Source organism: Talpa occidentalis, unplaced genomic scaffold (genome assembly GCF_014898055.3).
Source record: "Talpa occidentalis isolate TD23 unplaced genomic scaffold, MPIMG_talOcc4v2.1 talOcc4.3, whole genome shotgun sequence".
NCBI lineage: Eukaryota > Metazoa > Chordata > Mammalia > Eulipotyphla > Talpidae > Talpa > Talpa occidentalis.
In genome coordinates, this window is record NW_023603184.1 from 57,065,195 (window position 1) to 57,092,730 (window position 27,536).

General features: G+C 45.6%; 1 protein-coding gene and 1 non-coding gene across 3 annotated transcripts in view; one reads left to right on the forward strand and one right to left on the reverse strand.

Moving 5' to 3' along the window:
• The window catches only part of ARHGEF4 (Rho guanine nucleotide exchange factor 4), a 74,807-nt gene that overhangs the window by 31,366 nt on the left and 15,905 nt on the right, over window positions 1–27,536 (reverse strand). The window contains exon 1 of one of the 2 annotated variants that reach the window (XM_037523161.2): window positions 23,061–23,469. The exons of the other annotated variant lie outside the window; for it this stretch is intronic. Coding sequence (XP_037379058.1) covers window positions 23,061–23,430 — 370 coding nt within the window. The 5' untranslated portion in view covers window positions 23,431–23,469. Of the gene's footprint in view, window positions 1–23,060; window positions 23,470–27,536 lie in introns of those variants that run through there. 2 annotated transcript variants of the gene reach the window in all.
• Window positions 11,980–12,083, forward strand: LOC119256382 (U6 spliceosomal RNA). Its single transcript, XR_005127723.1, has one exon. It is a non-coding gene; the product is annotated as a U6 spliceosomal RNA (small nuclear RNA).

The following is a 27,536-nucleotide window of genomic DNA, read 5'->3' on the forward strand; positions in this document are numbered from 1 at the left end:
TTTTATATATTACTTAGTTTTATATATGGAAAATTTTAATTTAATTTTGCCTTGAATTTCTAGGTGAGGTTGTCAGATGTTTTCTCCTTGATGTTTCTGCATTTTAGCAGCATCTTAGCAACTCCTGTCACATGGTACCCAAAGTAAAGTGGGATGCTGAGGTAGGCAGACTCTCTAGGGTGCTGAGCTGCCATCTTTCTCACTGAGCTAGCAGGTCTGGACAGTGTCTTCTATATATTTTCCAGGCAATTCATCTACATGCTTCTGGGAACTCAGTGACCATACATTCCTATCAAAATCAATGTTATGTCTCTGCTTTAGAACCCTGCTTCGAGAGGCTGCAGAGAATACTGGGAGAATGGTTGCAATGGTTCTTAAGCAAAAGAAGGAAGAAAAGAAACTAAAATTTACTGAGAGGATACGACTCAACATCCATTTTCACATAAATTATTTCACTTAATAAAAAGGGAGGGCCTTCCTTGGTAGCGCAGCGGTTGCGCGCTGGGCTGTGAAGCTGCCCGCAGCCTCTGCAGTGCCGGTTCGTTCCCCGGCCACCAGCGAGGGTCCCACAAAAAATAAAAAATAAAAAAAAATAAAGAGTGAGAAACAGAAATCACACGGTTCTAAAAATAAAGAATGAGAGAGTCTCAGAGAGTAGTGTTGTCTTAGTGAGTGGGAGGTGCTAGAGGTGAAGTCCAGCTGCATCCAGAGCAGGCTCTTCACCCTATGATGATGCTCAAGATGGTAAACAACCCAATGTCAGAGAACTCTACAGAAACAAAGGGGGTGGTTCTGTGGGCTAGAGGATTTCCAAATATGAGAGAGAGACCCTGGGATTGGATCTTAAACACAATGGGAATTTGGAAGGCAGAGCAACAGGAAAGGCACTTCAGACAGGGAAAAGTCAAGAGTGACAGGAAAAAGTGCCCCTCAATCTTGTTTACCTCATGGCACCGAGAGATTGAGACAGAACTACATACAGAACATAGAACTCCAAGGAGGCAGAGACCCCACAAGGCGTACCTGGTCATCCTTCTGAACACACTCCAGACGGCTATGCCCTTTCCTCTGCTATATGGACACATCTGAAATGTCCCATCTATTCTGTACCAGGCATGTCAAGATTAGACATCAAAGGAGACCTGGGAAGAGAGTCTCAATTTGTTTGGACCCTCCATCCTAGTCCTAATGCCTTCAGCTGTCAAGTAAATCCCACCGGCAACTTTTCTCCTGTATTGTGGATGAGGAGTTACGTCTCCTGCATGTTCCCTGGGTAGTAAGGGTTTTAATATTTTCACTCTTATATTATATTTAGGTCTATGATGTATTTTGAATTAATTTTTAAATATGGTGTGAGTAGGGGTCCAACAATATTCCTTTGCAGGTGGACAGCCATTGTCTCGGCACCATTTATTGAAAGGCTATTCTTTCATCTATTGAATGGTTCTAGTATTCTTGACAATTAATTGGGCAAAGGTGTATGGGTCTTTTTCTGGATGCCCAGCTTGATTCCATTGATCTACATGTCTACCCCGTGCCAGCACTATAGCTTTGCAGGAAACTTTAAAACTGAGAAGTATGAGTATTCCAATTTTGTTCTTTTTAAAGATTGTTTGGTATTCTAACACCCTTGAAATTCCACATGAATTAATTACAGAATAAGCTTGTTGGTTTCCACAAAAAAGTTAGGCGGGATTTTGACAGCAGTTGTACAGAATCTGTTGATCAGATTCTTTCTGTTTAGTTAGGTCTTCTTCTTCTTTTTTTTTTTTTTAAAGATTTATTTATTTATTTTATACCAGAACCGGGGTACAGACCAGATGTGTGGGAGGGTGAGAGGATTCACCAGAGACAGAGCAGGGAACAGACCAGGCAGACTGATGAAATACACGGCTGAGGGGAACAGCGGGCGAGACAGGAGAGGTCTGCTTTGTCATGTGGGACCCTTGCCGGCCGGCCGGGATTCGAACTGGCGCTGCAGAGGCTGCGGACAGCCTCACAGCGCAGTGCTCAACCGCCTGCGCCACCAGGGGAGGCCCTAGTTAGGTCTTCTTTAATTTATTTCAATGATGTTTTATAATAAGCTTTCAGTGCTATGTCTTTATCTTTTACTAAATTTGTTTCTAAAATTTTTATTCTTCTTGATGCTATTATAAATTGAATTACTTTTTAAATTTCATTTGTAGATGTGCAGTGCTAGATAGAAAAATACCACTCATTCTTTGTGTTGCTCTTACATATCGGAATTCATTTATTAGCTCTAATTTTGTGTGTATTCTTTAAGCTTTCAACACATGATGGCATCTATGAGTGGATAATGTAACTTTATCCTTTCCAAGCTAGATGACTTTCATTTCATTTTCTTGCCTAACTTCCCTGGCTAGAACTTCCAGCAAGATACTGAACAGACAGCACTGCTAACATCCCTGAGCTTAGGGAAAGCTTTCAGTCTTTCACCACGCTTTGCGTTAGCTGTGAGCTTGTCACATGTCCTCTGGGATGTGATCTGGGACTCCCCAGACTGGTTAGATTCCCTCTTCGATCTCCAGAGCACCCTGTATTTCTTTCCACAGAAGCAACAGCAATCTCCCTCTGCAATCACTCTCGGTGTCATGTTTTTACCATCCCTTTAGTGATTTGGGTCCCCCACTTTCTTTGAAGTCCAGGAATAGCTCCTTGTTTCCAACTGTACTGTACCACCTAGCCCCAAGTCTGAGACACACTAAGCACTCATGCCTTTTGCAAATGTCCAACTCTGCTCTAGCTGTCAGACATGGATCCTAGAAAGCCTCCTGCAGGTTGTGGTTTCATGGAGGTTCAGAACAGCCCACTGTTCTGTTACACAGTTTCTACCAGTGGCCTCCCCCTTTGAACTAGGCCATTCTCAGACAAAGACCTCAGAAGCAGATGAGTGCACTAGGTACTGGTAAATGAGCCCTCTTTCCAAGAGAAGGCCAGAACTCAGCGTGTATCCAAGGATAACATCTGGAGAGGCTGGGGAAGGGTGCATGGCAGGAGGTCCTTGCTAATTTGGGAACATGACCTGTGGTCAGTTCTCCAGAGCCGTCAGAAGACTGACCTGGTATGTGCCACAGCACCTCTGCTCAGATGGCCACAGGCTGACTGGCCAGGATGCTGCCAGTCCCTGGTCCCGGTGGCACAGGACAACTGGGTCAACTCCTTCTCCACCTCCTCTCACTCTGCCCACACCCCAACACGTGGGTACTAGGGTTCTGTTTCAGCTTCCTCCTCTTCTCTCTTCCTTGTCTCTTTATTTCCCCATTTGATAAATTCACTCACATTTTGTGGTTTAAAATCTCCTCTGATTCACAACTTGCTCCACACTGGCCCTCTTTTGAGCACCTCTGTGCTCTGACATGCCCCTGTAAGGCCCTGTAAGGTGTCTGCTCAGGTTATTCCTTCTGGTGAAAAGCCTGTTAGCACCTGCCTGCTTCTTTTTCAGTGGCCTCCTTCATGACACTCTTTCTCATACTTCATCCCCTGCGTACTTGGCCTCTGTTATCTTCCTGGCTCTCTCTACACCCAGGGTGCTGTGCATGGCTGTCCCGGAGGGCCTCAGTTCTTCTGATTCCAGGTAGGACAGGCAGCTATGGTAGTGCTGAGTATTCTACCAATATAGAGACCTCTGTGAGGTTTCAATTCTCTCCATATAATGATCAATACATTATACAAAAGTAGACTCCAAAGAATTAAAATATTTATAGATGAATGGTAAACATATAAAAATAAAAGCTTCTCACAGGAAAAATAAGGCAGTGAATGACTTCTTAAGTAAGCTCAAGAAGTATATGCCATATGGCAACAATATTGATCAATTAAGGCATTTTGAATAAAATGACAGATGACAGATTTTGGGAATATACTTGTAATATTTATATCCAACAAGTATTTAAACACAAAAGGAACTCTTGCAAGTTAAGATAGAAACACAAACAGAAAAACTGAAATTAGAGAACTACAAATTAAAATTATGATATCACTTTATTTCCATTAGACTTAAAGAAAATTGGAAAGCTGGAACACTCCAAGTCTGTGTGATGGCGTGGGGATACAGAAACTCCTACCCAGATGGAGCACATATTGGCGCATCCATCCCAAAAGAAGTCACTTGGAAGCACTTGATTAAGATAGATATAGACATCCCCAGTGTGCTGACAATCTCTTCCTGAATACACATCCCTAAAAATTCCTATACAGATTCTAAGAAACATTTACGATGCTATTTTCTGTAGTACTGACTGTGGCAGTAGCCAGCTAAAGGCAATTTAGGTGTTTATTACTGGAATGATAGATAAGATGCAACAAATGTACATCATAGATTACAATGAGACTCAAAGGAGTAAAATCATACACAGCAACATAGGCAGATCTTAAAAACATGATAGAAGACTTCTGCTTCTGTTAGTGCAGACTATATTTCAAACAATCCACTCATGAGGAACAATGAGAAAAATTAGACAAAATGTATAACATGTACTTTAAGACACACGAGAGCGATCAAGACATGAAAAACAGCCAGGTTGGGACCCAGGGAGAAAGCAAGTAAGCCAAGTGTTGCAGCTGCCTTTCCGTGGGGCAATGGATGCTGATTCCTGGTAAAACAGGAGGAATGGCTGAGAGGTTGAATAATACTTCTGACAACCTCCAAGGAACCAGAGGAAGAGGAAATTGTTGCAGGAGTTCATAAAGGGAGTGAGGGGGTCTCTCTTCGTGTTGGGACTCCAAAGGCTTACATGTGAGAAATGTGCACAAATCATGAACAGACAGATCCTTGCCAGACCTGGCTCAGCCCTGAATAATTTAGAACTGGGCTAAGGTAATACTAATGCTAGTGCCCAGAGTTACTTGGCAGAAGCCAATGTAAATCCACTCTTGGGTGAGATAATATCCTAAGCCAAAAATTATTTCTACAAACAATGGGACAAATACTCTTGTTCATCATCAAATGTAACAAGGGACATGTGGAGGAGAGGCACCGTGAACAAAAGAAACAAGTTCAATAGATACAGATTCACAGGCAATTCAGGTAAGTGAGGTGTTAGACACAGATCGTAAAATTAATATACTTACAGCGTCAAGGAGGTAAAGGCGAGATTGACTATTTTCCCAGGGAAGTGAAAACTATATAAAAAAGAAACAAATGGAAGTTCTAAAGTGAAAAAAATTAATAATGGAAATAGGGAGCTCAGTGAATGGGTTTAACAGAAAGTAGATACTGTCGAATAGAGAAGACAGATCCAACAAAAATATTCAGAACAAAGCAGATTCAAAAAGATGGGAAGCACAGAAGAGGTAAAAGAAATTGCAGATTCAGTGAGAAGCTCTACATGTGACTGTAGTCCAGGGAATGAGAGACAGAGAGAACAGTATCTGAAAAGAATGAGAATTTCTTCAAACAGGTGACAGACATCAAAAGCCACACATTCAAGATGCTGCATGAATCCTGAGTTAAAAAACAAAAAACCAAGCTGCTTCTGGTACATAACACTGTTGAAACTAAAAGCAAAGAATACAAGGAACCTGGGGGAAAGTGACTTCAAGGTACAAAAATTAGACCAGCAGCTGATTTTTTCAATGGAAACTGGAATACAATGCAATAATGTGTCAATTTCTCTATTCAGAAAGTGAAGCAATAAGGGGCCTCCCTGGTGACCTAGGGTTTAAGTCTCAGTGCTGTCACCACACAGCCTGAGTTCCATTCCCGGTCAGGGAGCAACCCACAGGGCGCAACAGACCTCTCCTCTCTCACCTGCTGCTCCCCTCAGCAGTGTATTTCAGTCAGGTCTGCCTGTTCTGTTCCCCGCTCTGTCTCTGGTGAATCCTCCCACTCCCCAACCAATGGCTTACACCCCAGTTCTTCTATGAAAAAATAAATAAACCCTTTAAAAAAAAAAGTGAAGCAATTACAGTAAAAGGAAAGCATTTTCAGACAGAAAAACTGGAAGAGTTCATCATTAGCACATATACTTTAAAGAAGATACTAAGCATATTTATCGGGGTGGAAAGGACAGGACCCCATATAGGAAATTGGAGATTCAGAAAAACTGAAGAGCAATGAAAATGTAAATATATGGGAAACTATAAATAAACATCAACTCTACAAAAACAATGTCTTGTTGAGTTAAAAATACTAGAGAAAAAATGTATAAATAATTAAAATATATGACAACAATGGCCTTTAAGTTGGGAGAGGAGTGAGTGTCCTAAGGTCTCTGCATTACCTGGGGAGATGTTCAAATTTCTCATTTATATTAGGTTGTTATAAGGCGGGGGGGTGTTGTGCAATGTAATCTCTAGGATAACCACTAACATATAATAAAGTTTATAACTTTAGGCTAACAAAAGATAAAAAAAAGAAAAACAGCCAATGTGAAAAAGGAGTGAAAAGCAACCCAAAATAACTGAGATAAATGAAAAACACTTATTGAGATGATAGTTTTAAAACCAAACACATTACTAATTACATTCCCGTTAAAAGACAGAGGTTTTCATACAGGATTTAAAAATTCACTTACTGGTATTTATAAGGGAGAGATTGTGAAGTCACAGAAAGGTTAAAAGTAAAATAATATGTAAGGAAACACTAAACCACAGAAAGTAAAGAAGCTGCATAATATATCAAGGTAAACCTTAAGACAAAATACGTTATTAGAAATAAAGAACATTAAATAATGACGAAAGATCAATATTTAAGGAAGCTATAACTAAATTTTTATGCTCTTTATAACATATAGCCTTTAAATATATAAAGCAAATAGAGAAACTAAAAATCCTAGTGGAAGATTCAGTCATACATTTCTGATAAGTGTAGGACAAGCAAATATGGCAAGAAGATTTGACTGAAATGACATCTCCTGCATCTGACAAAGACAGAATGCACATTCTTCTCTAGTATATATGAAAGACTCCAAATCAACCAAGCTTCAAAATGTTGAAATCATGCAGACATTTTTTTCAATGTTCTAATACAAATCAGAAACTAAAGACAAAAACCAGGTATTTAAAAATCAATAAAACACTTCTAATTAACTTATGGGCCAAAGCAGACATTCAATAGAAATAAGAAAAATAGGGCCTCTCCTGGCGGCGCAGGCTGTTGAGTGCAGCGCTGTGAAGCTGTCCGCAGCCTCTACAGCACCGGTTCGATCCCGGCCGGCCGGCGTGGGTCCCATATGGCGCAGCAGACCTCTCTTGCCTCGCCCACTGCTCCCCTCAGCAGTGTATTTCATCAGTCTGCCTGTTCTGTTCCCCGGTCTGACTCTCTCACCCTCCCACGAATCTGGCCTGTACACCGGTGCTTGTGTAAATAAATAAGTAAATCTTAAAAAAAAAAAAAGAATACAAAATAACCTGTTTAGAGGGAAGTATATTGCTTTAAATTTAACAGAAGGGCCTCAGTATCTTTAACTTCACTGTTAAATGATACTCTATTTGGGCAAAGCATTTTAAAGTTATTATTGAAGTTATTATTTGCAGGGTAAATGGAACTGATCAGGTTTTTCCGCCCTCCCGCCATTGGCATCTATGATGGACACCTGTGGTCTTATATGTATGACTGATGGTGGCACCTGGAGTAGGGTGTGGGTGTGCGTGAGTCGGTACACTGAGCCAAGAGACTGAGCACATAAGGGTGTCATCACAGAGAGTGGTGGGGGGCGGCAGAGAACAGCTAGGAGAGGAAGCAGTGTACAAGGATTCGCAGGGGGACCCAAGTTGCTGTCTCCCTGCTGGCTTGTGTCCTCTAACCTGTGGGGATGATGCCAAGGGCTCCAAGGTTCTCTTTGAAACTACTTGAACTGAGCATGAACCTACCCAGTCTGGGATGGCTGCAAAACCTTATTCTTCTGGCTTCCATTGTTACTGCTAATAAGTAGGTATTCAATCTACCAAGCAAGGTGGGTAATCTGACCTCTCCCTATCTGGTTGCCTTTATTACCGGCTTGTTCTTGGGGTCTCTGCACTTTCACTATGATGACTTGCATGCTGTGATGGTTGAGTTAAAGATTGGAAAATTTGCAGCCACGCATCCTTTAAATTAAATTGTCCCTTCTTCTACTCCTTTTTTTTTTTTTTTCTTAAAGATTATTTATTTATTTATACAAGAACCGGGGCACAGGCCAGATGCGTGGGAGGGTGAGAGGATTCACCGGAACCAGAGTGGGGAACAGAACAGGCAGACTGACCAAAAGCACTGCTGAGGGGAGCAGCGGGAGCAACAGGAGAGGTCTGCAGTGCCACGTGGGACCCTCGCTGGCCGGCTGGGATCAAACCAGGGCTGCAGAGGCTGTGGACAGCTTCACAGCATGGCGCCCAACCCCTGCACCACCAGGAGAGGCCCTCTACTCCTTTTTGAACGACTAGACATGTGGCTATTTCTCAAATGCACTGGGTGATCACCAAATGGGGACATTTTTAGGTAACTTCTCCATTTGTAATTCTCAGACTAAACGGGCCAATGCGAATTTGAACTTACATCAGGTAAGGTCCAAGATTTCAAGTTCTCAAAGTTCTCAAGGAGAGGGTTTTTTTTTTTTTTTTTTTTTTTTTTTACCCAGAACCCAAATAAGAGACAGCAGGAACTGAGTGGAATAAAAAACAAAACAGAGCAACACATCCGTTCCTCCATGGATGGCAGTTTTTAGAGGGTGTCAGTTTTGAGTAAGGATTTTCGTTCCATCTCCTAGCTTTGCAGAGGCCCAGGCCTGACCTCCTGTTGCCATGTGGATGTTTTCAGGCTGACTACCCCTCCTCCCCATCAGCAGCAAAGAAGCATGTGTGATTAACAATTTTTTCCTCAGCACCTCCAAGCACCGGCACCTGGGCCTTCTCTTCATTCCTATGAGTTGAGCAGTGCAATTAAGGTAATTTTTGCTGCATTTCTTCTAGCATATTGAGGAGTTAATAAAGGAAGTTTTTTCAAGTTATCTGAGCTCAACATCCTGCTAAACCAGAAGCTGTAATCTTAATCTTTACCAACATACAAAATGCTAACTGAATTGTAGCTCACAGGCTGTAAACTCATCAAGAAGCTATGAAATTAAATTTCTTGGGCCTCCTTGGTGGTCAGGGATTAAAGACACAGTGCTATCAAGCTTTCACCAGCCACTGAGGCATGAGTTTGATCTCTGGCCAGGGAGCTAACTCACATGGTGCAGTAGACCTCTCCTGTCTGCTCCCCTCAGCAGTGTGTCTCAGTAGATCTGCCTGTTCTGCTCCCCACTCTGTCTCTGGTGAATCCTCTCACCCACCCCCCACCCCATGCCTCTGGCTTATACCCCAGTTCTTGTATACATAAAACTTTAAAAAAAATTAAATTTCTTTTAACAGAAAAATCATGGAAAGTTGTTCAGTAAAATGTCAACTTGGTGAATTTTTTCTTAGTCTACACTCCACCCAAAACACTACATGTATAAAACATACTCTCTTCCAAGTCAGAGAAAAGAAATGAAACAGAACGAGCTAATCAGAAGGAAGCTTACATAGTAGATATGGTCAATTTTAGTTAGAAAATAAAGATAAAAAACTAATTGCTTTATTAAGGATCTGTTCTCTTTGTGCTATTAAGTCTCTTTTAAAAAAAAAAAAAAAACTTAACCTCTAGAGAGCAGTGTTTGTGTGGACCTTAGCCTTCACTTCCCACAGCTCTGGTCACAGTATTGACACCTGGCATAATGACGTAGCTCAGAACAGCCAATAATGGTCCTGAGAAGCAGAGAAGATTCAGCACAGATTGAGCATCTGCTAAGTGCCAAATACAATGTTAGGAACTTTACATCACAATTTCAGTTAAGTAAGTATCATTAGTCTCATTTTAGAGATGAGAAAATTCAGGTCCCAGATTGAACAACATAACCAAGTTCAAACAGTTAACAAGAACTGGACTTGAACTCAGTGGGTCTGCTCTTTAAGTAGGTTTATTCTACTGCCAGACTTTCTTTGGTGTCTGCTGATACTTAATCAGTACACAGAAAAAAAAGTTTTTAGATTATACTAAATCAGGGGAAGAAATGGATTCTAAGCATTTAGGGTAAAAATGTAAAAAAGTGTTAAAGCAGAGTTTGTTGTTTAATCCTTAGCTATTCAGAATGTTTTTCTCAAGATTGAGTAATTCTTTCACTGTAGAAGGCTGAAGGGCGTAAATCCGGGGAGTGCAGGTCTGTGTCCTGGCGCCTGGAGAGTCTTAACCGTGAGGTGCCATGTAGCGCTACAGTGACTGCAACTTAGCTCTTCCTGACTCTCTGAGTCCTTCAGACAAGGTCTACCCAGAGCATCTGCTTGATGTTCATGCCAGTGCTGTGGTATTGGGACGCAGGAGGGACATGTGCCCTGTCAGCCAAAAGCTGATGGAGATGAGTCCAATACATTTCACCATCCACACATCACACCCGCAGAACTACCACATGAAAGTTACAGAATGATCTCGGTTGTGTTAATTGCACATTAAAAAATGCAAAGGAAAAATATCAAAATGTTAAGAATGAATCTATTGGTAAGATGGGTTATGCATATTTTAGTCTATTCCTTTAAATTTATTCTTCCCACTTTTTTTAATCATAGTTATGCTTAATATTAAAAATGTAAAGTGCTTCTGTTAAGTATTTCATAAGACATTTTGAGTTTATTTTCTTAACATAAGTGCATCAACTTTAAATATTATCAAAATTATAGAGGATAACCTCTACAATTCCAGGGATCTGTAGTAAATGGTAAATAAAACTGCAATCTAAATCTAATTCAAAATTATCAGAAACCTTCAAATTTTACATATTTTCTCCCAACAAATAAACTTTCTTGAAGTTTATCTTAAGAAAATATTCATGGATAAATACAAAAGATAAGTGGAAAAGGTTATCCAATAAGGCTCAAAAAGCTTAAAAAGTATAAATAGCAACTTAAATGCTCAGCAATAAATTATTAACTAAAAATATCACAACATACCCATAAAATGGACGGATATGTGGTCATGAAAATAGTATTGCTGAGGAACTTTTAATGCCATCAGAGAAGCCCACAATAAATTATTTAGTGGGTAAAGAAAAAGATCATGAAACAAATATCCCATATAAGCTCATTTTGTTAATAATAAAAGATATACACCAAGATATTAAGAGCCATGATTTCTGGGTTGGGAAATTTCAAGGAATTTTTTCCTAAGTTTTCCGTAATGACAGTACCTTTCTGTTGTATTAGTGCATGCGCAGGGCACACGGCGCACCCTCACGGCCGGACCACGCACTGTGGTGCTCGCACCACTCATCACTGGGTCTCGGGAAACCGGGGTGGAAACATCAAAGAAAGGCACACAGGACATACAGAAAAGCTGGGCCTGCTCCCTATCTGGGGAGAGGACTGAGGGCACAGTGAAAGGGTCTCATTCCCCCAGCTTTGTTGTAGGGACCAACTTAACCTCCCCCTCAAGGCAGCCCACTGAGGCAGTAGAGGAGAGGAGACTGCTTCAAAGCCTGCAGATCGCCAAGAGCAATCAGGAGGAAGGGGGAGAGCAGATGAGCAGGAACTTCCACACATTTATTAAGCACCTTTTGCCAAATATTTTCCCCAAATTTCACCTGTCTCACATGAGGCCTCTTTAAACTCCTGTGTTCTTGGGGGAGACGGCAGCAACCTGAAAATGACTGATGGAATGAAGCATGTCCCCAGTGAGAACTCTCAGTTCTGTTCCTGGGTGTCCAAGCCAGCCTGCCCCTGAGGTTGTCAATGGAGGGTTTGAACTTGGTCCTGCAGTCCCACTTCAGCCCCTTTCTGCCTCCTGAGCACAGAACAGCTGCACTTCCAAATCCACCCAAGGCAAACCCAGAGTCAACTTCACCAGCCTTCACCGGCGCCTTGGCCCTCAGCTGTCTTACCAAGTGTCTGAGCTCTGTTTTCTAGCAATCAGTGTCTTCACAGCTTCTTGTGTATAAATAGCTTTTTTTTAATGAGTCTTAAAAACTCTCTGCAGTGCTCGCTTCGGCAGCACATATACTAAAATTGGAACGATACAGAGATTAGCATGGCCCCTGCGCAAGGATGACACGCAAATTCGTGAAGAGTTCCATATTTTTAAAGAAAAAGAAAAACACCGATGGTCTCACTCATAGCAGGACTCTAGAAAACTTAAATAAGGGACCAGGAAAATGAATAACTATAAGAAAGAAAATATCAAAATCAACAAACAACTATGAACCAGAGACACTCTATGGGGGGTGGGGGGCGGGGAAAGGAGGGCTTGGGGTCAAAATAAGGGGGTTGTAATTGTATGGGGAATATAAAAATAAAATTTAAATTTAAAAAAAACCTCTCTGCAGTAGATACCTCTTGGAACGTGTCTGGAAAATCAAGTACGACTGTGCTGACCTCAAATGATCACAGATGTTAAGGCCATCAGGACCCCTCCCCCTTTTTCCCTCACCCCCATCCCACAAGAATCTGGAATTGGGAATGGGAGATGCGGTTTCTCTCTAGGACAGACTACAACATTTGACCTTGACCTGTCAGCTGCTCCAGGCAACCTGGGACATGGCTTTCTGTAGCAAAGAAGGAAGCTGATCAAAGAAAAGCATCAATAAAACAAGCACCCAAGGCTTGTACCCCCCACCCCCGCACGCGCGCGCGCGCGCACACACACACACACACACACACACTCTCTGCCTGATCCCTAGGCTCTCAGTGACACCACATTGTTATCTCTTCTTTTGCTTAAGCAACTCTCTCGTTTTACATCCGCATCCCATCTTTTCCCTCGTCAGTATATTTTACGCATGTTGGATTTTCATTTAAGACTTCAAATCACAGAGTTGTGTCTGAAACTCTATGAAACTTTCTGAAGGTTTCCACCTTGGCCTTCATATGCCCCCCTCTTAACGTGAATTATTCGCTGACATCATTATTGCCTGGCATTAGTGAGCGCAGTTAGAAGCTTCCTTTCTAACGTCTCCCCTGTCCGGCCATCCCTGTCCTTGAACTCAGAGCCCAGGCAAGGCAGGAGCATTCCATGCAGGCAAGAAACTGAACCATGTGTTCAGCTAAGTGTGTTCCTCATATGTACATACACACACACACACACACACGCACGAGTCACATAAATTTTGCAAGTGCTATCATGCAGATAAGAAAATTAAAAAGCTCTGCAATTTAACCTGCATGCTCCAATCACTTGATCCAAGGATCCCTTTATCCATGTAGCCTCCCTCAAGACTAGTGCCCTAAGTCACACACTCCGGGATACATGTTTCTAGTTTTACTTTCATGCTAATTGCCTTGGACAACTTCCCCATGTGTCAATTTCTTCATTTGGTCAATGGAAACCAAACAAGAATGCAGATGAGAGGCAGATAGGATGGAGCCGACAATGGAAATCGGATAGACCTAGGTCAGCTCAGCTAGCTGCTCAATCAGCTGTACGATGTGATCCCCATGAGTCAGCTATTTACACGCTGAGTTCCCATCATTCTTATTTATTCAGTGGAACTGCTGTGAGGACCAGACACAACAATCCGTAGTGAGGATGGTGTGTCTTCTTTCTCTTCCTTAGCTGCATCCTCTCAGCGCATGTTCTTTCAGCTACCCACTACAGAGGCAAGTGATGGGCAGAAAGATGCCAAAAAGACCAGACAAGAAGCAGAGGTCATCTAAATGATCATTTCCGGGGTAATTAGTGTTTTAAAATGTACCCAGGATTTGGTAAGACATACAGCCATGGAAATGACTGTCATTAAAGTGTAAGTTCATACTCAGTTTTCTAGAAATCAGAGGCATGGCATGGTGTGCACGGCACATATGGGACAGTATCAGGGTGGGTCAGGAGGCACAGGGAGTGGGAGAAATCTGAGAGCCTTTATTGTAGTTTCAGTGGGGAGGGGAAGGCAAGGCAAGGCAGGCTCATCAGGCTTAGGATTGGATAGCTGGAATCATTTCCGGGACACAGAGGCTGTCACCAGCTCTTTGGTCTCTGACGTTGGGGTCAGAGTAGGGGCTCAGTGGTACTGAGTGTAGGAGGCAGGAGAGGGTGTGGGCTCTGGATTGGTTACTATGCATTTGGAGAGCACATTTTTAGATGAGTGTTTGTTATCTTGAGGAATTAGCTAGCCCTGGACAGGGAATTCTCCTCAGGGTTAAGGAATTCTCCCTAGCCCCACAATGTCAAAGCACTAGGTAGTGCAGAAAATAAAAACATGATCTATAGAAAATAAAATCATGATCAAAGTAACTGTCTCCTTGTATACTTGGAAGAAGGGGACCCAGTTATCATTGTTTATTGATTCCCAAGTTGTCGATACGTCCAGATAATATTCAGCATCTTCCACCTCTAAATCTTTTCACTCCTGAACTACGTGAGAGCATCTCCACTTATCCAGGCATCCGAGTCAAAGACTTGGGAGCTACAGACTCCTCTCTCTTGTTCTCTGAACCATCACCATAGCTGCCATGCTGCAATGATGCTGACAGGTAAGTCTTTGGGGATAGTCCTGCAGGGACAGCCACAGCTTCAAAGACCTACCACACTCAAGGTGCTAACCCTCAGTGGAGTGGCTCCAGTCAACCTACGTGGAAGATAAAGTTCCAGCCCCCTCAGCCCAAGCCAAGACAACTCTGAAGAAACATCCTACCTCTCGTGGACTCTGGGGAAGAGTCCATGGCTGTTACTGCATCAGCATCATAGCTGGCCTTCTCCCTCCATCCACTTGCCGCTCCTTCCCTCCTTTCATGAGTGCCGCCCCCAAAGACTCTTTCATAAACATCCTGGACTTGAAATTCTTTGAGTGTGTTTCCCAGGAAATCTAACTTACGATACCAATCTATTTTGTTAATACTGCTTCTTCAACATCTTTGCAGTCTATGTTCAAGTTGGATTTCAAAATTAGCATTTTAGTTCCTGGTCACCACCATATCTTGCTTAGATAACCACAAAAGACTATGGAGTCCAGCTCCTGGCCACACTCCTATGTGTGCTCTTTCAGCTCCGATCACAACCGTTTACAAAAAACTGCTGCTGCAGAAGCTGCCCCTGCCAGGCAGACGGGTGAGCACGCGCAGCCCCTCAAGGGCACTGCAGTCAAGGGCGCTGGTCACTGACAGCCAGGTTCCTACACGGATTTGCATTCCGAGCCCAGGTGCCTCTTCCAGAGACCTCTTGAGTGGTCTTCAGCAGATGCCTTTTCCAGGTGCTTCTGCTAAACCTTGGGCTAGGGAGTGGAGAGGACACACCTTGAGATACTCTTCTCACTCTGACTCAGTAACCTGTACTCCTTCCTTGCCCTTTCCCCCAGGGGGCTTCTCCCCATCGTGGACAAAACAGCAGGAATCTTTTTGTTCTGGGCAAGCTTAGCAAAGTATAGTCCCCTCATATGCACTGATTCCAGGGGAAAATGGAACTCTGGTGTCAGCATGTTCTTTTCTGTCTTATACTATTCCAGTGAGTGATTAAAGGCTTGGCAGTTACTTTCTTTTTGGCTTATTCGATTACTCCAACCCTTGGCAACTCAATTTTCTCTAGCTCAGCTTAGTTCTTGATGTATTCCTAATTGGTATCCTTATATAAAAATAAAAATGACCTTTCAAAATGGAACTGACACCCAACATTTACTGATAGAATATAGTCTGGCCATACAATAAAACTTTAAACATTGTAAAGGAACTAATCGTACAAAATGTATCCTCTGACCATAACTTAGGTAAGCTAGAAGTCAGTAAAGGGTATTTGGAAAAATCCCCCAAAATTTGGAAATTAAAACATTCTAGATAATATATAGGTGAAAGAGGAAGTATCAGGGAAACTAGAAAGTTTTAACTGAATGAAAATAAAAACATAACATCAAAACTTAGGAGATACAGAAAAAGAGGGGCTTACTGGAAGATCTGTAGGTTTAAATGCTTCCTTTGAAAAGAAGGTAGGTCTCAAATCAATTGTCTACACTTTCACTATTAGAAACTAGAAAAAAGAACAGACTAAGCCCAAAGAAATCAGAAATTAGGAAGTAATAAAGAGAATAAACCAGTGAAGTTAAAAACAGAAAAATAAACATTAATGAAACCAAAAGCTGGTTGTTTTTGCAAAGTCAGTAAAACTGATAAACCTGTAGCGAGACTGACTAAAAAATAAAAGGATAAAAATTACCAATAATAATAATAAAACAGAACAGACTCCAAATATATTAAAGGCACAGTAAGGAACCATTGTGAATATATATGCCCATATACTCAACAGCTGAGTTGAAATGGACCGTTTCCTTTGAAGACGTAAAACAGTAAAAGTACATAAGCATGAACAATCTCATATCTGTCCAGTGAAGTGAATTCCTAGTAAAAATAAATAAATATACCTTCTAAGAACAAAATTCTCAAGTTCCAGGAATTGTCACTTTGAATTACACCAAACATTTTAGAAAAAAAAATTCCAAATTTATACAATCTTTTTCCAAAATTAGGAGGGAACAGTTCCGACAATGTTGAACTTCAGTTGAACCCTGTGCTCCCAGAAAATGGAGACGCCACCTCCTTTCACGCTGAGAGAAAGGTCTAGCACAAAGGACAACCCTGCTCTCCCGAGTCTTGAAACCACCTCTCCCTCCTCTTCAACAACTCCCTGGTTTCTCTCTCTTAAGCCCCCACTTTCTCTCTCTTCTTTGAAACCATTCTCATTACAAAACATTTTCCCTCTTGCAACAGCCTGAATAAAACCATCTCCTGGACTGCCCAGTGCATTTTGTCTGCAGTTCCTACGTGACTTGCATGGGGCCAGACCAACCTTCAGGCACCTGTTTCTTCCACCCAGGTGACTAGTGATGGGGAAGCAACTGTGTCCAACTCCCCGTCCTGTGCTCTGGACTCGTGCTCAGCAGCAGCGTGGCCAGGGCTTAATGTTGCCCTCAATCTCTGACTCTGGCTGCATTCAGTGTCATGGTCTGACCATCTGGCGATCTCGGTAAACTGATTAATGTTTTCTAGGGCTCTGCTGCTGTGGAGGGGAAGATGACAGACTCTGTTTTGTTAGTCTCCTCTTTCTGTCTAGCTGAAGCTCAAACAAATTCAGAGCTCCATGCCCACTGGGAAGTGGCTCTCCAGCCTGGTGAGTTTTAGATTTCTATGTTATTGCTTGGCACAGCTGACATTTTATATTTGAAGCTATAAGCTTTCTGCATGCTCATGTTTGTGATTTAGAAAGGCCTTTCCCTCTCACTATTTGTGTAACATTTTGCTAACTCCAGATAGTATTACCAAATTAGAATTCAGGTTCACAAAATTTAAGTAAATCTTCGACATGGCTAGTTTAATAAATAATGTCTTCTCTGTTAAATAATTATTGGCGTTAAATAATATATGAAATTTTTATTCTATGTGGTTATGCTCTTTCTAAACTCATGAGGGCTTACTGATTGTGTAACATTACTTTCACTAAAGGTTTAAAATTATGAAAAATGTACTAAATTGAATCATTCTGGCATTCTTTCAACAGTATGTCAGCTTGATAATTTCCAAGATTTTCAGGTAACTTAACCTTGGTGTTCATGAATGAATATTCAATAAAGACCTGTATCTTTTCAGTCAGACAGGATAGCACTGATTACTAAATATAATTTGAGTTTACATATTCATTGTTTTTTATATTTATATTCTATAGAAAGACTATATATAGTTGGGTCTTAATGAATGTGTTTGCTTTTTTCATTTTGATAAGTCATACTTAAGGGTTGCAGATAAACAATAGAAAATTGTAGGGGAATTCTACTTGTCATGGTCAGAGCTAAGGATTGGTGCATCTTTAAGTCAGATTCTCAGAGAAGCCTTAGTATCAAATATTATACTGATGCAAAAGAAAAAAATGTGGTTTTCTCTCCAAAAATGGAAAAATTTTCTTGGATTACTGGTATGCTCTTAATAAAAGAATGCAGAAAGTTATTTGTTGCTTTCTGTGGAATCTCAGAGATAGCGGAGATTGTGTATATTATCAAAACCATCCCTTGTGCTTTAGGTTGACTAAGACACATCATTGATTATTTAACATGAAACTTTCTTCATTAAGAGTTAGCCTTTAAATCATTTTTATTTTAGCAATATCTCACTGCTAATTTGGCTCAACAGCTACCAAAGTCATGTTCTTAGTAACCCACAATATTGTCTCAGTATTTTAAATCTGGCAACTTTTGATATTTTGCCTTTCAAAATTAAATCCTAAAAGATAACACTGGCGCCTAAAACTGTCATTACCATTTCCCAGAAGACAGTGAAAAATCAAAAAGTGTTTCCTTTTTCCCCCTTGAAAAACAGACAAGTGGTAGAAATAGTCAGGTTTATTTGATTACATGACTACTGCAGAGCTGAACGGGAAGAGGTGTCAAGTGAGAGGAGAGCCCTCCCTAGGTGAAATCTGAAGGGTGAACTATTACTAAGAATACTTTGGGAGTGGTAGGATGTATGGGAAGTTCTTAGAGAATTGCTAATGCCCTTCCTTTGACCATGTGCCTGACATCATACAAAAGTGTTATTAGTCATAAATTCACTTATTTTTTTCTTTTTTAAATATTTATTTTATAGTCCCCATACAATAAATTCACTTATTTTTTGAAAGCTAACTTTCTTGCAGTTTCACTTCTTGAATCTAGCAATTAAGAGGCCTGAGGTTTTTAACTGGGGATTCATATCACTTATCTGTGGAGTTTAATTTATACACAGAAGCTTGGGACTGAATCTCTTTATAGATATTCTTTGTCTATTCTAGCTGTATGCACAGTCTATTCCTAATATAATTTTGTCAGGATTATTGTCTATCAGGAGGATTTTTTATTTGTAAAGATTATGTTCATCCACTTTAACAAGTTAGATGTAATGCTATCTTCTTGGAAAATAGGGCTAGTCATTATGTTTACAACTATGAGGTCTAAATTTTTGGGATTGACTTTATTATTTTGTTTTGCATGCTGCAGAAGTAACCAAACGTCCTAGTCCATTGCACTGTTCTTATTATGAGCTCCCATCACATCTTTCACCTTAAAAATTATCAGTAATAAGTTAACCACAGCCACTTTCTGTCTTTTACAGGTAGTTTTTAATTTTATTCTGATGCTTTCGCTACCTGCCTGAAACCTGGAAGCTTGTGCCTGGTTTCTCCTGGACTCTGCCCTATGCAACTTCTGCCGTATTGGATTTTAATCAATATGCTTTTGCTGTAACAAACTGTAAGCACAATAGCTCTTCTCAGCTCTGTAAGTCCTTCTAGAGAATCTTCCACCAAGAGTGGCTTAGTCCCCTTCCCCACACACACACATCACCCCACTGGGCTGACCTCTATCAGAGCACTGTCATAATCTGTGCTTTCCTTACGGGCAGGGCCCTTGTATGATGTCTACCTCCAGTACTGAATGCTGTGCCGGGAAAAGGGTAAGTTTTATAATGGTGATGGCAAAAGAGGTCTAACCTCCTCCTAGGTCTGGTTCCCACATAAGCCATGCGGGAAAGACATGCGGGAGCTTTCAGAGGAAAGTGGGAGTAGGGTGGTCCTCTCCCAAGAGGAACTCATACATTGCTGACCATGAAAAGAACAGTTAGCAGAGCTGTCAGCCCCCAGCGCCGGAATCAAGACTAAGTCAATCAGACAACGGATTCAGAACAAGAATTTAGAAATCCAAGTGTCAGCAGTGTGAAAGCCAAGCTGAGGGCGGGTGGGGCGCGGGCAATGAGAATAGTGGGGCAGAAGGGAGAGCCATGGCAGGTCGCCTGTCAGCTACATCTTATGCTGCCTCTAGGGAACACCCTCACCACACCAGGATCTATGTGAGATTTCAGTGGGAAGTGACAACCTGAGACAGTCACAATTCAAGAAGTCGTTCAGAAACAAGGAGAGTCTACAGTTCTCTGCTAGAATTCCCGGCTAACTCTGTCTACGGGTAAGCAGCCATCCACTCTCAACTAGCCTCTCTAGTTTTGACAACCTCAGAAATGTCCAGCAACATATTCCCTCACAAACATGACAACTAAAAATAAGTTGTACTAAGGATCTTTTACTGGTAATGCTTAAACTCTCTTAAGATATCAATATAGGGCCTCCCCTGTGGTGCAGCGGTTGAGCGCTGGGCTGCGAAGCTGCCTGCAGCCTCTGCAGCACCAGTTCGATCCCCAGTCCCACATGGTGCTCAGACCTCTCCTGCCACCTGCTGCTCCCCTCAGCAGTGTGTTCCGTCAGTCTGCCTGTTCTGCTCCCTGATCTGGCTCTGGTGAATTCTCTCACCCTCCCGCGCTTCTGACTGTACCCAGTGCTTGTATAAATAAATAAATAAAATCTAAAAAAAAAAATTAAAAAAAAGAGATCAATACAGTTCAATTAAATGCACATGTCCTTTGTCTTAAGTTTCAAAAAACTGGTCACACAGAAGCACACCAGTTCTCCGCCGAGTTCCCGCCACAATGTCTCTGACTGGAATCATGGACCCTTAGAGTTGGTAAGAAAAGAGGCAAGATCTTGATTTCAATGTCCTCATTTTGACAATAGGGTGGCCGGGAACCCCCGCCCCTCCGAAACTGTGATTATTGAATAAAGACAACAGTGAGCGTGCAAGTAGCCAAGACATTACCTCAACGCGCCAACCTCCTGACACGCTGCCCTCCCTCATCAGGCCCAGCACAAGCTCCACTTCAGACCCAGCCCAGGGCCCCACCATATCACACAGGCCCTGGTCTGAAGGGCCGGAGAGGCATGGCCTAGCAGGATCTCTCTGAGATTACTTTACTATCTAGATTGTAAGATAACAATAATTATTTACCTCATTGGATTTTTCATGGCTCCTGAGGTAAGCTGGGGATCCTTCCTGGCTGACAGAAGATGCTCAGCAAGTTAATTTCCCTTTCCTATTCCCATTAAGTTATCCGTCATTGCAACCTTCCCAACCAGATTTCCTCACCTCAATCACACATGTAAAGACAATCTGTATCTGGTGCTCATTTTCTGAATTCCTCCCAAGAATGGCAAATAGCTAGCACCATTCTAGAAAAGAGTGGCATACGTTGGGTGTCTTAGGACATCAGGGCTCAATTCTCTCCAGGAATCCTACTGAGAGATCACGTCACAGACTCACACAGCTTTACAGGGTTCATGGAAGTCCTTTTCACACTACAAAACAGGGTCTCCCAACACGAGGCAGGAACTAGAGGGTGGAGGGATGGGAACAGGTAAAGGATGAAGAGGTCATTTAAAATGCCTCCCCTGTGACTCTATGATACAGCTGCCCAAAATGGTTTTCCTTCCATTTTCAGAGCTGGAAAGCATACCTGCCCCCACTGGGACTGGGAATAGTCCCACGGAGGCTTAGGGCAGTCCTTAGGGTGCCTCCATGGACTCCCTCTCCATATTCTACTTCTGCCCCCGGTGAACAGAGCAGAGATTCAGGCACTCCCTAGATCAGTTCAACTTTGCTAAGATTTGGAAATAACAGCTACAAGTGCATGAAATCTGGGGCTGAGGGAGGGATGTTGGGGGGCTGGTAGCAAAGGTAAAAGTCATGGCCCAGAAGACTGCTCCATAAGGGACTCAGCTGCCCCTGTAATGGAAGGTCTGGGTTTTAAGCAACATAAGGTGGGAAGAGCTGATGCAAGGCCAACAGCGAATGGTGTGCACCCCTCACAGGGCTACACCCCTGGAAGGATGGGGCTCTGCTCGGTGCACAGGCAGCACCCCACCAGTGCAGCTTGCTTAAAATCCCATGTAAAGTATTATCTACTTTGCTTTTCTCAAGGTGGGTTCTATCAATATTTAATCCCCGAGAGAGGTGACAGTTTCAGTGGAATTCGGATGGGAGGGAATCAGTGCAGAATTCTGGAAAACGTTTGGCTGGAGGCGGTACCAACAGCTGTATCATTCTCTGTTTCATGCTGGCTGGGGAGTGGAGCAGATGAGAGTCACCGAGGCCTGAATGCAGAGGCCCAGGCATCCTCTCCATCCCTTTCCTAAACCTAGTGGCTCTTCCCAGAGTTGGAAGCCCTTCAGGGTACTCTCACAACCGGCTGGGCTGGGGGCCATCTTTAACATCAGCCTCCCCAGCAGGGCCTGGGCTCGTCCTGGGGGAGGGGACGGCCCTGTGACTGCCTGGATCCCTGCTCTGCTCACGCCGCTGGGCTCTGCTGCTTTGACCCAGTTTCTGGAATATCACCTCCGCGCCCCCTCAGGGGGCCTGGGCTTTCACAGGCTGCATCCCTCGCCATCCCAGAAGCATAAAGGTGCACTACCTCCTGCGCTTCTATCCCCGGGAAGCACCTATTTTCCTCACAGCTCCCTCTGAAGGGGGCCCCCAGAAAACTAGCGGAGTGTTTGTATGAGGTAAACATCAGGGATCCGGCGCAGCAACCAGCCAGGGGTAGGCGGCACCATTCATAAAACCACTCTGGGCTGCCTTGCTTAATCAGGAATCCGGGTTTCCTCCCCTGCGTGCGGACTTCAGCCCTCCAGGCAGAGGCACGGCCGAAGGGAGGCGCCCGGGGCGGGGGCCCCAGCGCCAGCACGCCTCGGGGCACAGTGCTCTGGACGCCGAGAGTCAGGCCCTCGCGGGGCTGGGAGCCTCGCTCCTGATATCTGACCAGACACCCTGACTCGGGGACCCCTTATCCAGGGAGTCCACCCGGCTCTGCGCGGCGGTCCAGCCCCGGGGGCGGTTCCGAAAGCCGGACTCGGGCCGCACGGCAGGCGGGGCCGGATCCAGCCTCACCTTCACGCGCGGGGTCCGGGCTTAACGCGCCCGGCTCCGGGCCCCCGGGGGCGGCGGTCGCGGGGAGCCCGCGCAGCCCAGAGGCAGCAGTGGCCAAGGACGGCGGGAGAGGGTGGGGGAGTCCGGGGGAGCCTCCTAAAACAGAAGAGCAGTCAGCGGGGAGAAGCCGAGGAGAAGGGCACCGGGAGGGGGAGCGAGAACGAACTGGCACGGAGAGGCCACGGCCGCGGGGCGCGCGGCTCGGGGGAGGGCGGGGGGCGCCGGGGGTTGCGGAGGGCGCGGGGGCCGCCGAGGGGCGCGGGGGGTACAGGGGGCGCGGGGGGGCGCGGGGGGCGCGGGGGGCGCCCTTACCGGCGGTGGCCGAGTGCAGGCTCTCCAGGCTCCAGGAGCGGGACCGGGCGCCGCGCATGCCCCCGCGGCCCCCGCACACCACGCCGCTGCTGTCCGAGTCGGAGCCGGGGGACAGCCCCCTGCTGCTGCCCGCGCCGCCGCTGCTGCTGCTGCTGCCCAGGTCGCCGCTCGTCGGCCCGCTCGACTCGCTGGGGCAGGGCGGCGCGCTCCGGCCGGCGGCCCCCAGCTCCAGCCACAGGCTCGGGGGCGGCGCGGCCCGGGGCTCGGGGGTAGCGGCGGGGGGCGCGCCCGGCGACTGGGGGCGCGAGCCGGGGCCGCCGTCGGCGGGCGAGGGGCGGGCGGGCGGCGGCCGCCCCGCGTCCGCCGACATTCTGGGGCTCCGCGGAGGAGGCTCCCGGCCGCCCGCCGCCCGCCGCGCGCGGCCCAACCCCGGCCAGGCGCCCCCGGGAGGGGCGCGGCGCCCGCTCGCCCCCAGCGCCGGCTGCCGGGCGGCCCGAACCCCGCTGGCCGGCGGGCGGCGCGTCCGGGGGGGGGCGGGGGACGCTGACGCAGGCGCGCGGCCCCGGCGGCGGGGCGGGGACGCGGCGCGGGGACCCCGGGCTGCCCTGGGCCGCTCGCGCCCGGCGCAGCGTCGGACCCAAAGGGAACGCGGCCGGCGCACCCCGCGACAGCGCCGGGAGCAGAGCCGGGGCGCGCGCTCCTCCGCCCCGCGCGCCCTCAGAGGCCGGGGCGCGCCCTGGCGCTTCCTGGCGGGGAGGCGGCGGCCGGGGGACCCCGCGAGCAGCCCGGCATCCCGCGAGCAGCCCGGCACCCCGTGAGCAGCCTGGGGCCCCGCGAGCAGCCCGGGGCCCCGCGAGCAGCCCGGGACCCCGCGAGCAGCCCCGCACCCCGCGAGCAGCCCGGCACCCCGCGAGCAGCCTGGGGATCCCGCGAGCAGCCCCGCACCCCGGCCGGGGAGGCGCTCGGCCCGCTGCGCGCGGGGATCTCTTGCCGCGACTCCCGAGACTCGCGCACCCACGTCCCGGCGTCCGCGCCCCCCGCGGGCAGGGGCTCTGCGGGACGAGGGGCCAAGGGCTGAGTCAGGGACCAGGCCAAAGGCTTTAGAAAGTGTCTGGAAAAGTCCAGTAGCAGGCACGAACAAAATTGGGGGCAACCGAGCACACAGGATCCGCGGACTTCATTGGTTGCTTCTGGGGTTCAGTGGGGCTAGGGAAGGGAGCCGCTGCCGCCTCCGAGCCGTTTCAGACGCCCGCGAGCGCTCCCGAGGTTCCCGGGGCGCGTCCTGCAAACTGCCCGACACTTGGCCTCACCTTAGGGGATAAATGTGTGAGGGAAAGCCTTAGTGCTGCCCCCTCCCACCCTGGCATTATCATCCCGAAGCTGATTCTAGTGCAGAGTGGCAGAAGTATAGAAATACTGAGGATGGCGAGGAGTGAAGGAGAGGCGCTTGCCACCCCCAGCACACCAGTCTGTCCTGGGTAGCTGCTGGAAAAGTCATTCCCTCCGTGAAGGATTTCCTGTAGGCACCCTCCTTCCCTAAGCCCCATGTACCCCTCACTCTGTACTATCAGGAACCGGCATTGTCTGCTGTCCTGTGGGCAGCCCCTGTTGCCCATCAGATAAGTATGTTAGTAACAGCAGGTGCAAGTGCAATACATTCAGTTTATATTTATATCACTACTGTAATGTACTATATGTATTATATATGGTATATATAATATATACTGCTGTTATACTATTAATTATACTGCTGGCATTCCATTGATGGGCATGGAGGGAGGTGACTCAGCCAAATCTACTCCTTAAAGGCCCTCCCTTCAGTTTACTTTCTCGTCTGGGGACCCTGCGTGCCTTTCCCTGACCACTCCAGACTTGGCACATACACATCTACCAGTGCCTTCAGTCTTTCCTTGGGTAAAACAGCTCCTCCCTCCTCTCCTCCAGGAGTGCAGGCTTCTCAGGAAGAGGGTACGGGGGAAGGTGGTCATCCTCTGTGTTCTCCATGGTTGTCCTGTTGAGATCTGTGAGCTACACACTAGTGGGCAGGATGAACTGTTGAGGAAGGAGAGGGCCACTGGCCACATGAATCACAGGCAGGACACACCCCTCCTACTGCATCAGCAAGTCTGCATTTTACCTCTAAAATAAGTGTCAGAGTTCTTCATGTCTTTTACTGCTCCCATACCATGCTGTCTTTTGGAAAATAGCTTCAGTGACTAATCTTATGCCACCCAGCAGCCAGAGGGAGCACTAACATGTAACTCATACCACATCACACTCCAGCCTCAAATCCAACAGATGCTTCTCTTCACAGTGAGCAAGACCCTGGGACTCTGTGTGTTCTAATTTGACCTGTCTCTCTACATCCTGCCATCTTTCCTGGAGTATAGAACTCTCTGCACTCCAGCCACCATGGCCTTCTTGCTATTTCTCTTTCTTGCCTCAGGGACTTTCCCCCTGGAATGAATTTCTCGCTGCTTTTCATGGTAAAGGCTCCTTCTCAACCTCCAGATCTCAGAGAATGTTTCCTTCTCAGTGATACTTCATTGTTTCCTTCTCAGTGATTCTTCATTAATTCCTTCCCAGCACCTATTGCCATCTGTCAGCAGTTAAGTGTATCTGTTGCCTGCCCTAAAGACCATGCACCATGAGGGCAGCCTCCTTAGCCACCACGTGTTCCTGTCCCAGTGTGCCCGAGTGCTGGCCTTAGGCTCTGATGCCAGGTGAATGCTGATGGGGCAATGAGTCAGGCCTGGAATCCAGCAGAAGGCCAACTTGGCAAAACTTGCTCATTGGCTCAGGACTTTGAGATGCTGTGTGGTCCTCAGGAGAGAGAGCAACAGTTGTGCAGCTCTGGGAAGATCTAGTCTGTGTAAGGCACTGTCAGCCAAATTCTCAAATGCCAGGTTTTTCCTGAGCCAAGACTTTTAAATCTGCCCACAACTTCAGCAAAACCCTATTTGAATCAGCTATCCTGGTCTTTGTGAGAAACCGAACTCTGGTATGAAAAAAGGATTTATATTCCTTAAGACCACAGTGGTAATGGTAGCTAAAATGCATACGTTCAAAGCTCAGAGAACCTCAGGGAAACCTCAGTGACTCAGCTGTCAACCCACCACATGAAAAGTCTTTTCTCATAAGTTCCTTTTCTTCTTTTCCCAACAGTTAAGAGATTTTGATTGGGGTTGTAATTATAAGAAATTTCTGTTTCTTCTTTTTTTAATCTATGCCTATGAATCTATGTATGTCTGTGTACATATCTATGTATGTATGATCATCTGAGTTAACAATGATACAATATATAAGAAAAGAGCACAGAGGCTTAGGCATGTGAATGCAGTGTAGGGTAAATGAAGCTGGTCAGGCTTTTACACCATTGGACTCTGCTATCACCTGCAGCCTTGATCTTGTTACTGTAGAGGGTGCACGGGTGTGGGGCCAGCATGCCTGATTAGGGACACCTGCGCTTGGGTGTGTGCCCATGTGCAAGTGTGCACACCTCAGCCTAGAGGTCAGGGATATAAGGGCGGTATTCCTCAGAGAAGGCACGCGGCTACAAGAGGAAGAGACCACAAGAGAATGACAGAGAAAGCCCAGAGAAAAGAGCATATATTCACAGGGGACTCAGGCTGCTGTCTCCCTGATGGCTTGTTTCCCCTGCTTGCCACTAAAACCTGTGAAAATGATGCCAAGGGCTCCATAATTCACCTTTGAATTTCTAGAACCAACGGTGAATCTACCCGGCTTGGGATGGCTGCAAAATATGTAGGAACTGCAATTCATCTGTACAGATAGCTAGCTCTATGTGACTGAAAAGTGTTTAAGGCTGGTGATTACTCTCTCTTATCTCTCCTAATTAACCCTATTCTAGTTTCTACAAGCCAGAGAGATTTAGGTCCAATCCCAGTTTTGTCTCTTAATGGTGACCTTAGGTAAATTACTTCAACTTCTTAAGTCTTTCCTAATTGTAGGGAAAATGGAGTAGCTCAGCCCCCCTGCCCCAACCCCTGCCTTCTTACCGCTAGCCTCTATGGCCAGCACCTGTGGTCTCTCACTCCTCCTAGGTTGCAGATACCCTGGGCCGAGAGGTGTGGGCTCAGGGCAGGTGCACCTTTGATTATGGACACCTGGGCCCACAGAGCATGGGGTACATGCATACGCAAATACAGACATATGCCCAGAAGTGAGGGCTTAAAGGGGCTCTTCAGTTTTGGCGATCACAGCAGCATCTATCTGATGCTAGTCGGCTCAATTGCTATCTCTTCACTGCTGGCCTGTCCCCTGATTCAGCATTAAAGACCTGTAAAATGATACCAAGGGCTCCAGAATTCTCTTTTAATCTGTGAGAATCGACAACGAACCTACCCGGTCTTGCACAACACTCACGCATCAAATAATGATACTAACAACTATTTCTGCAGGATTGTGAGGTGGAAATGAAATGATATGGGAATATGCAACAGTGCTTAGCAATGT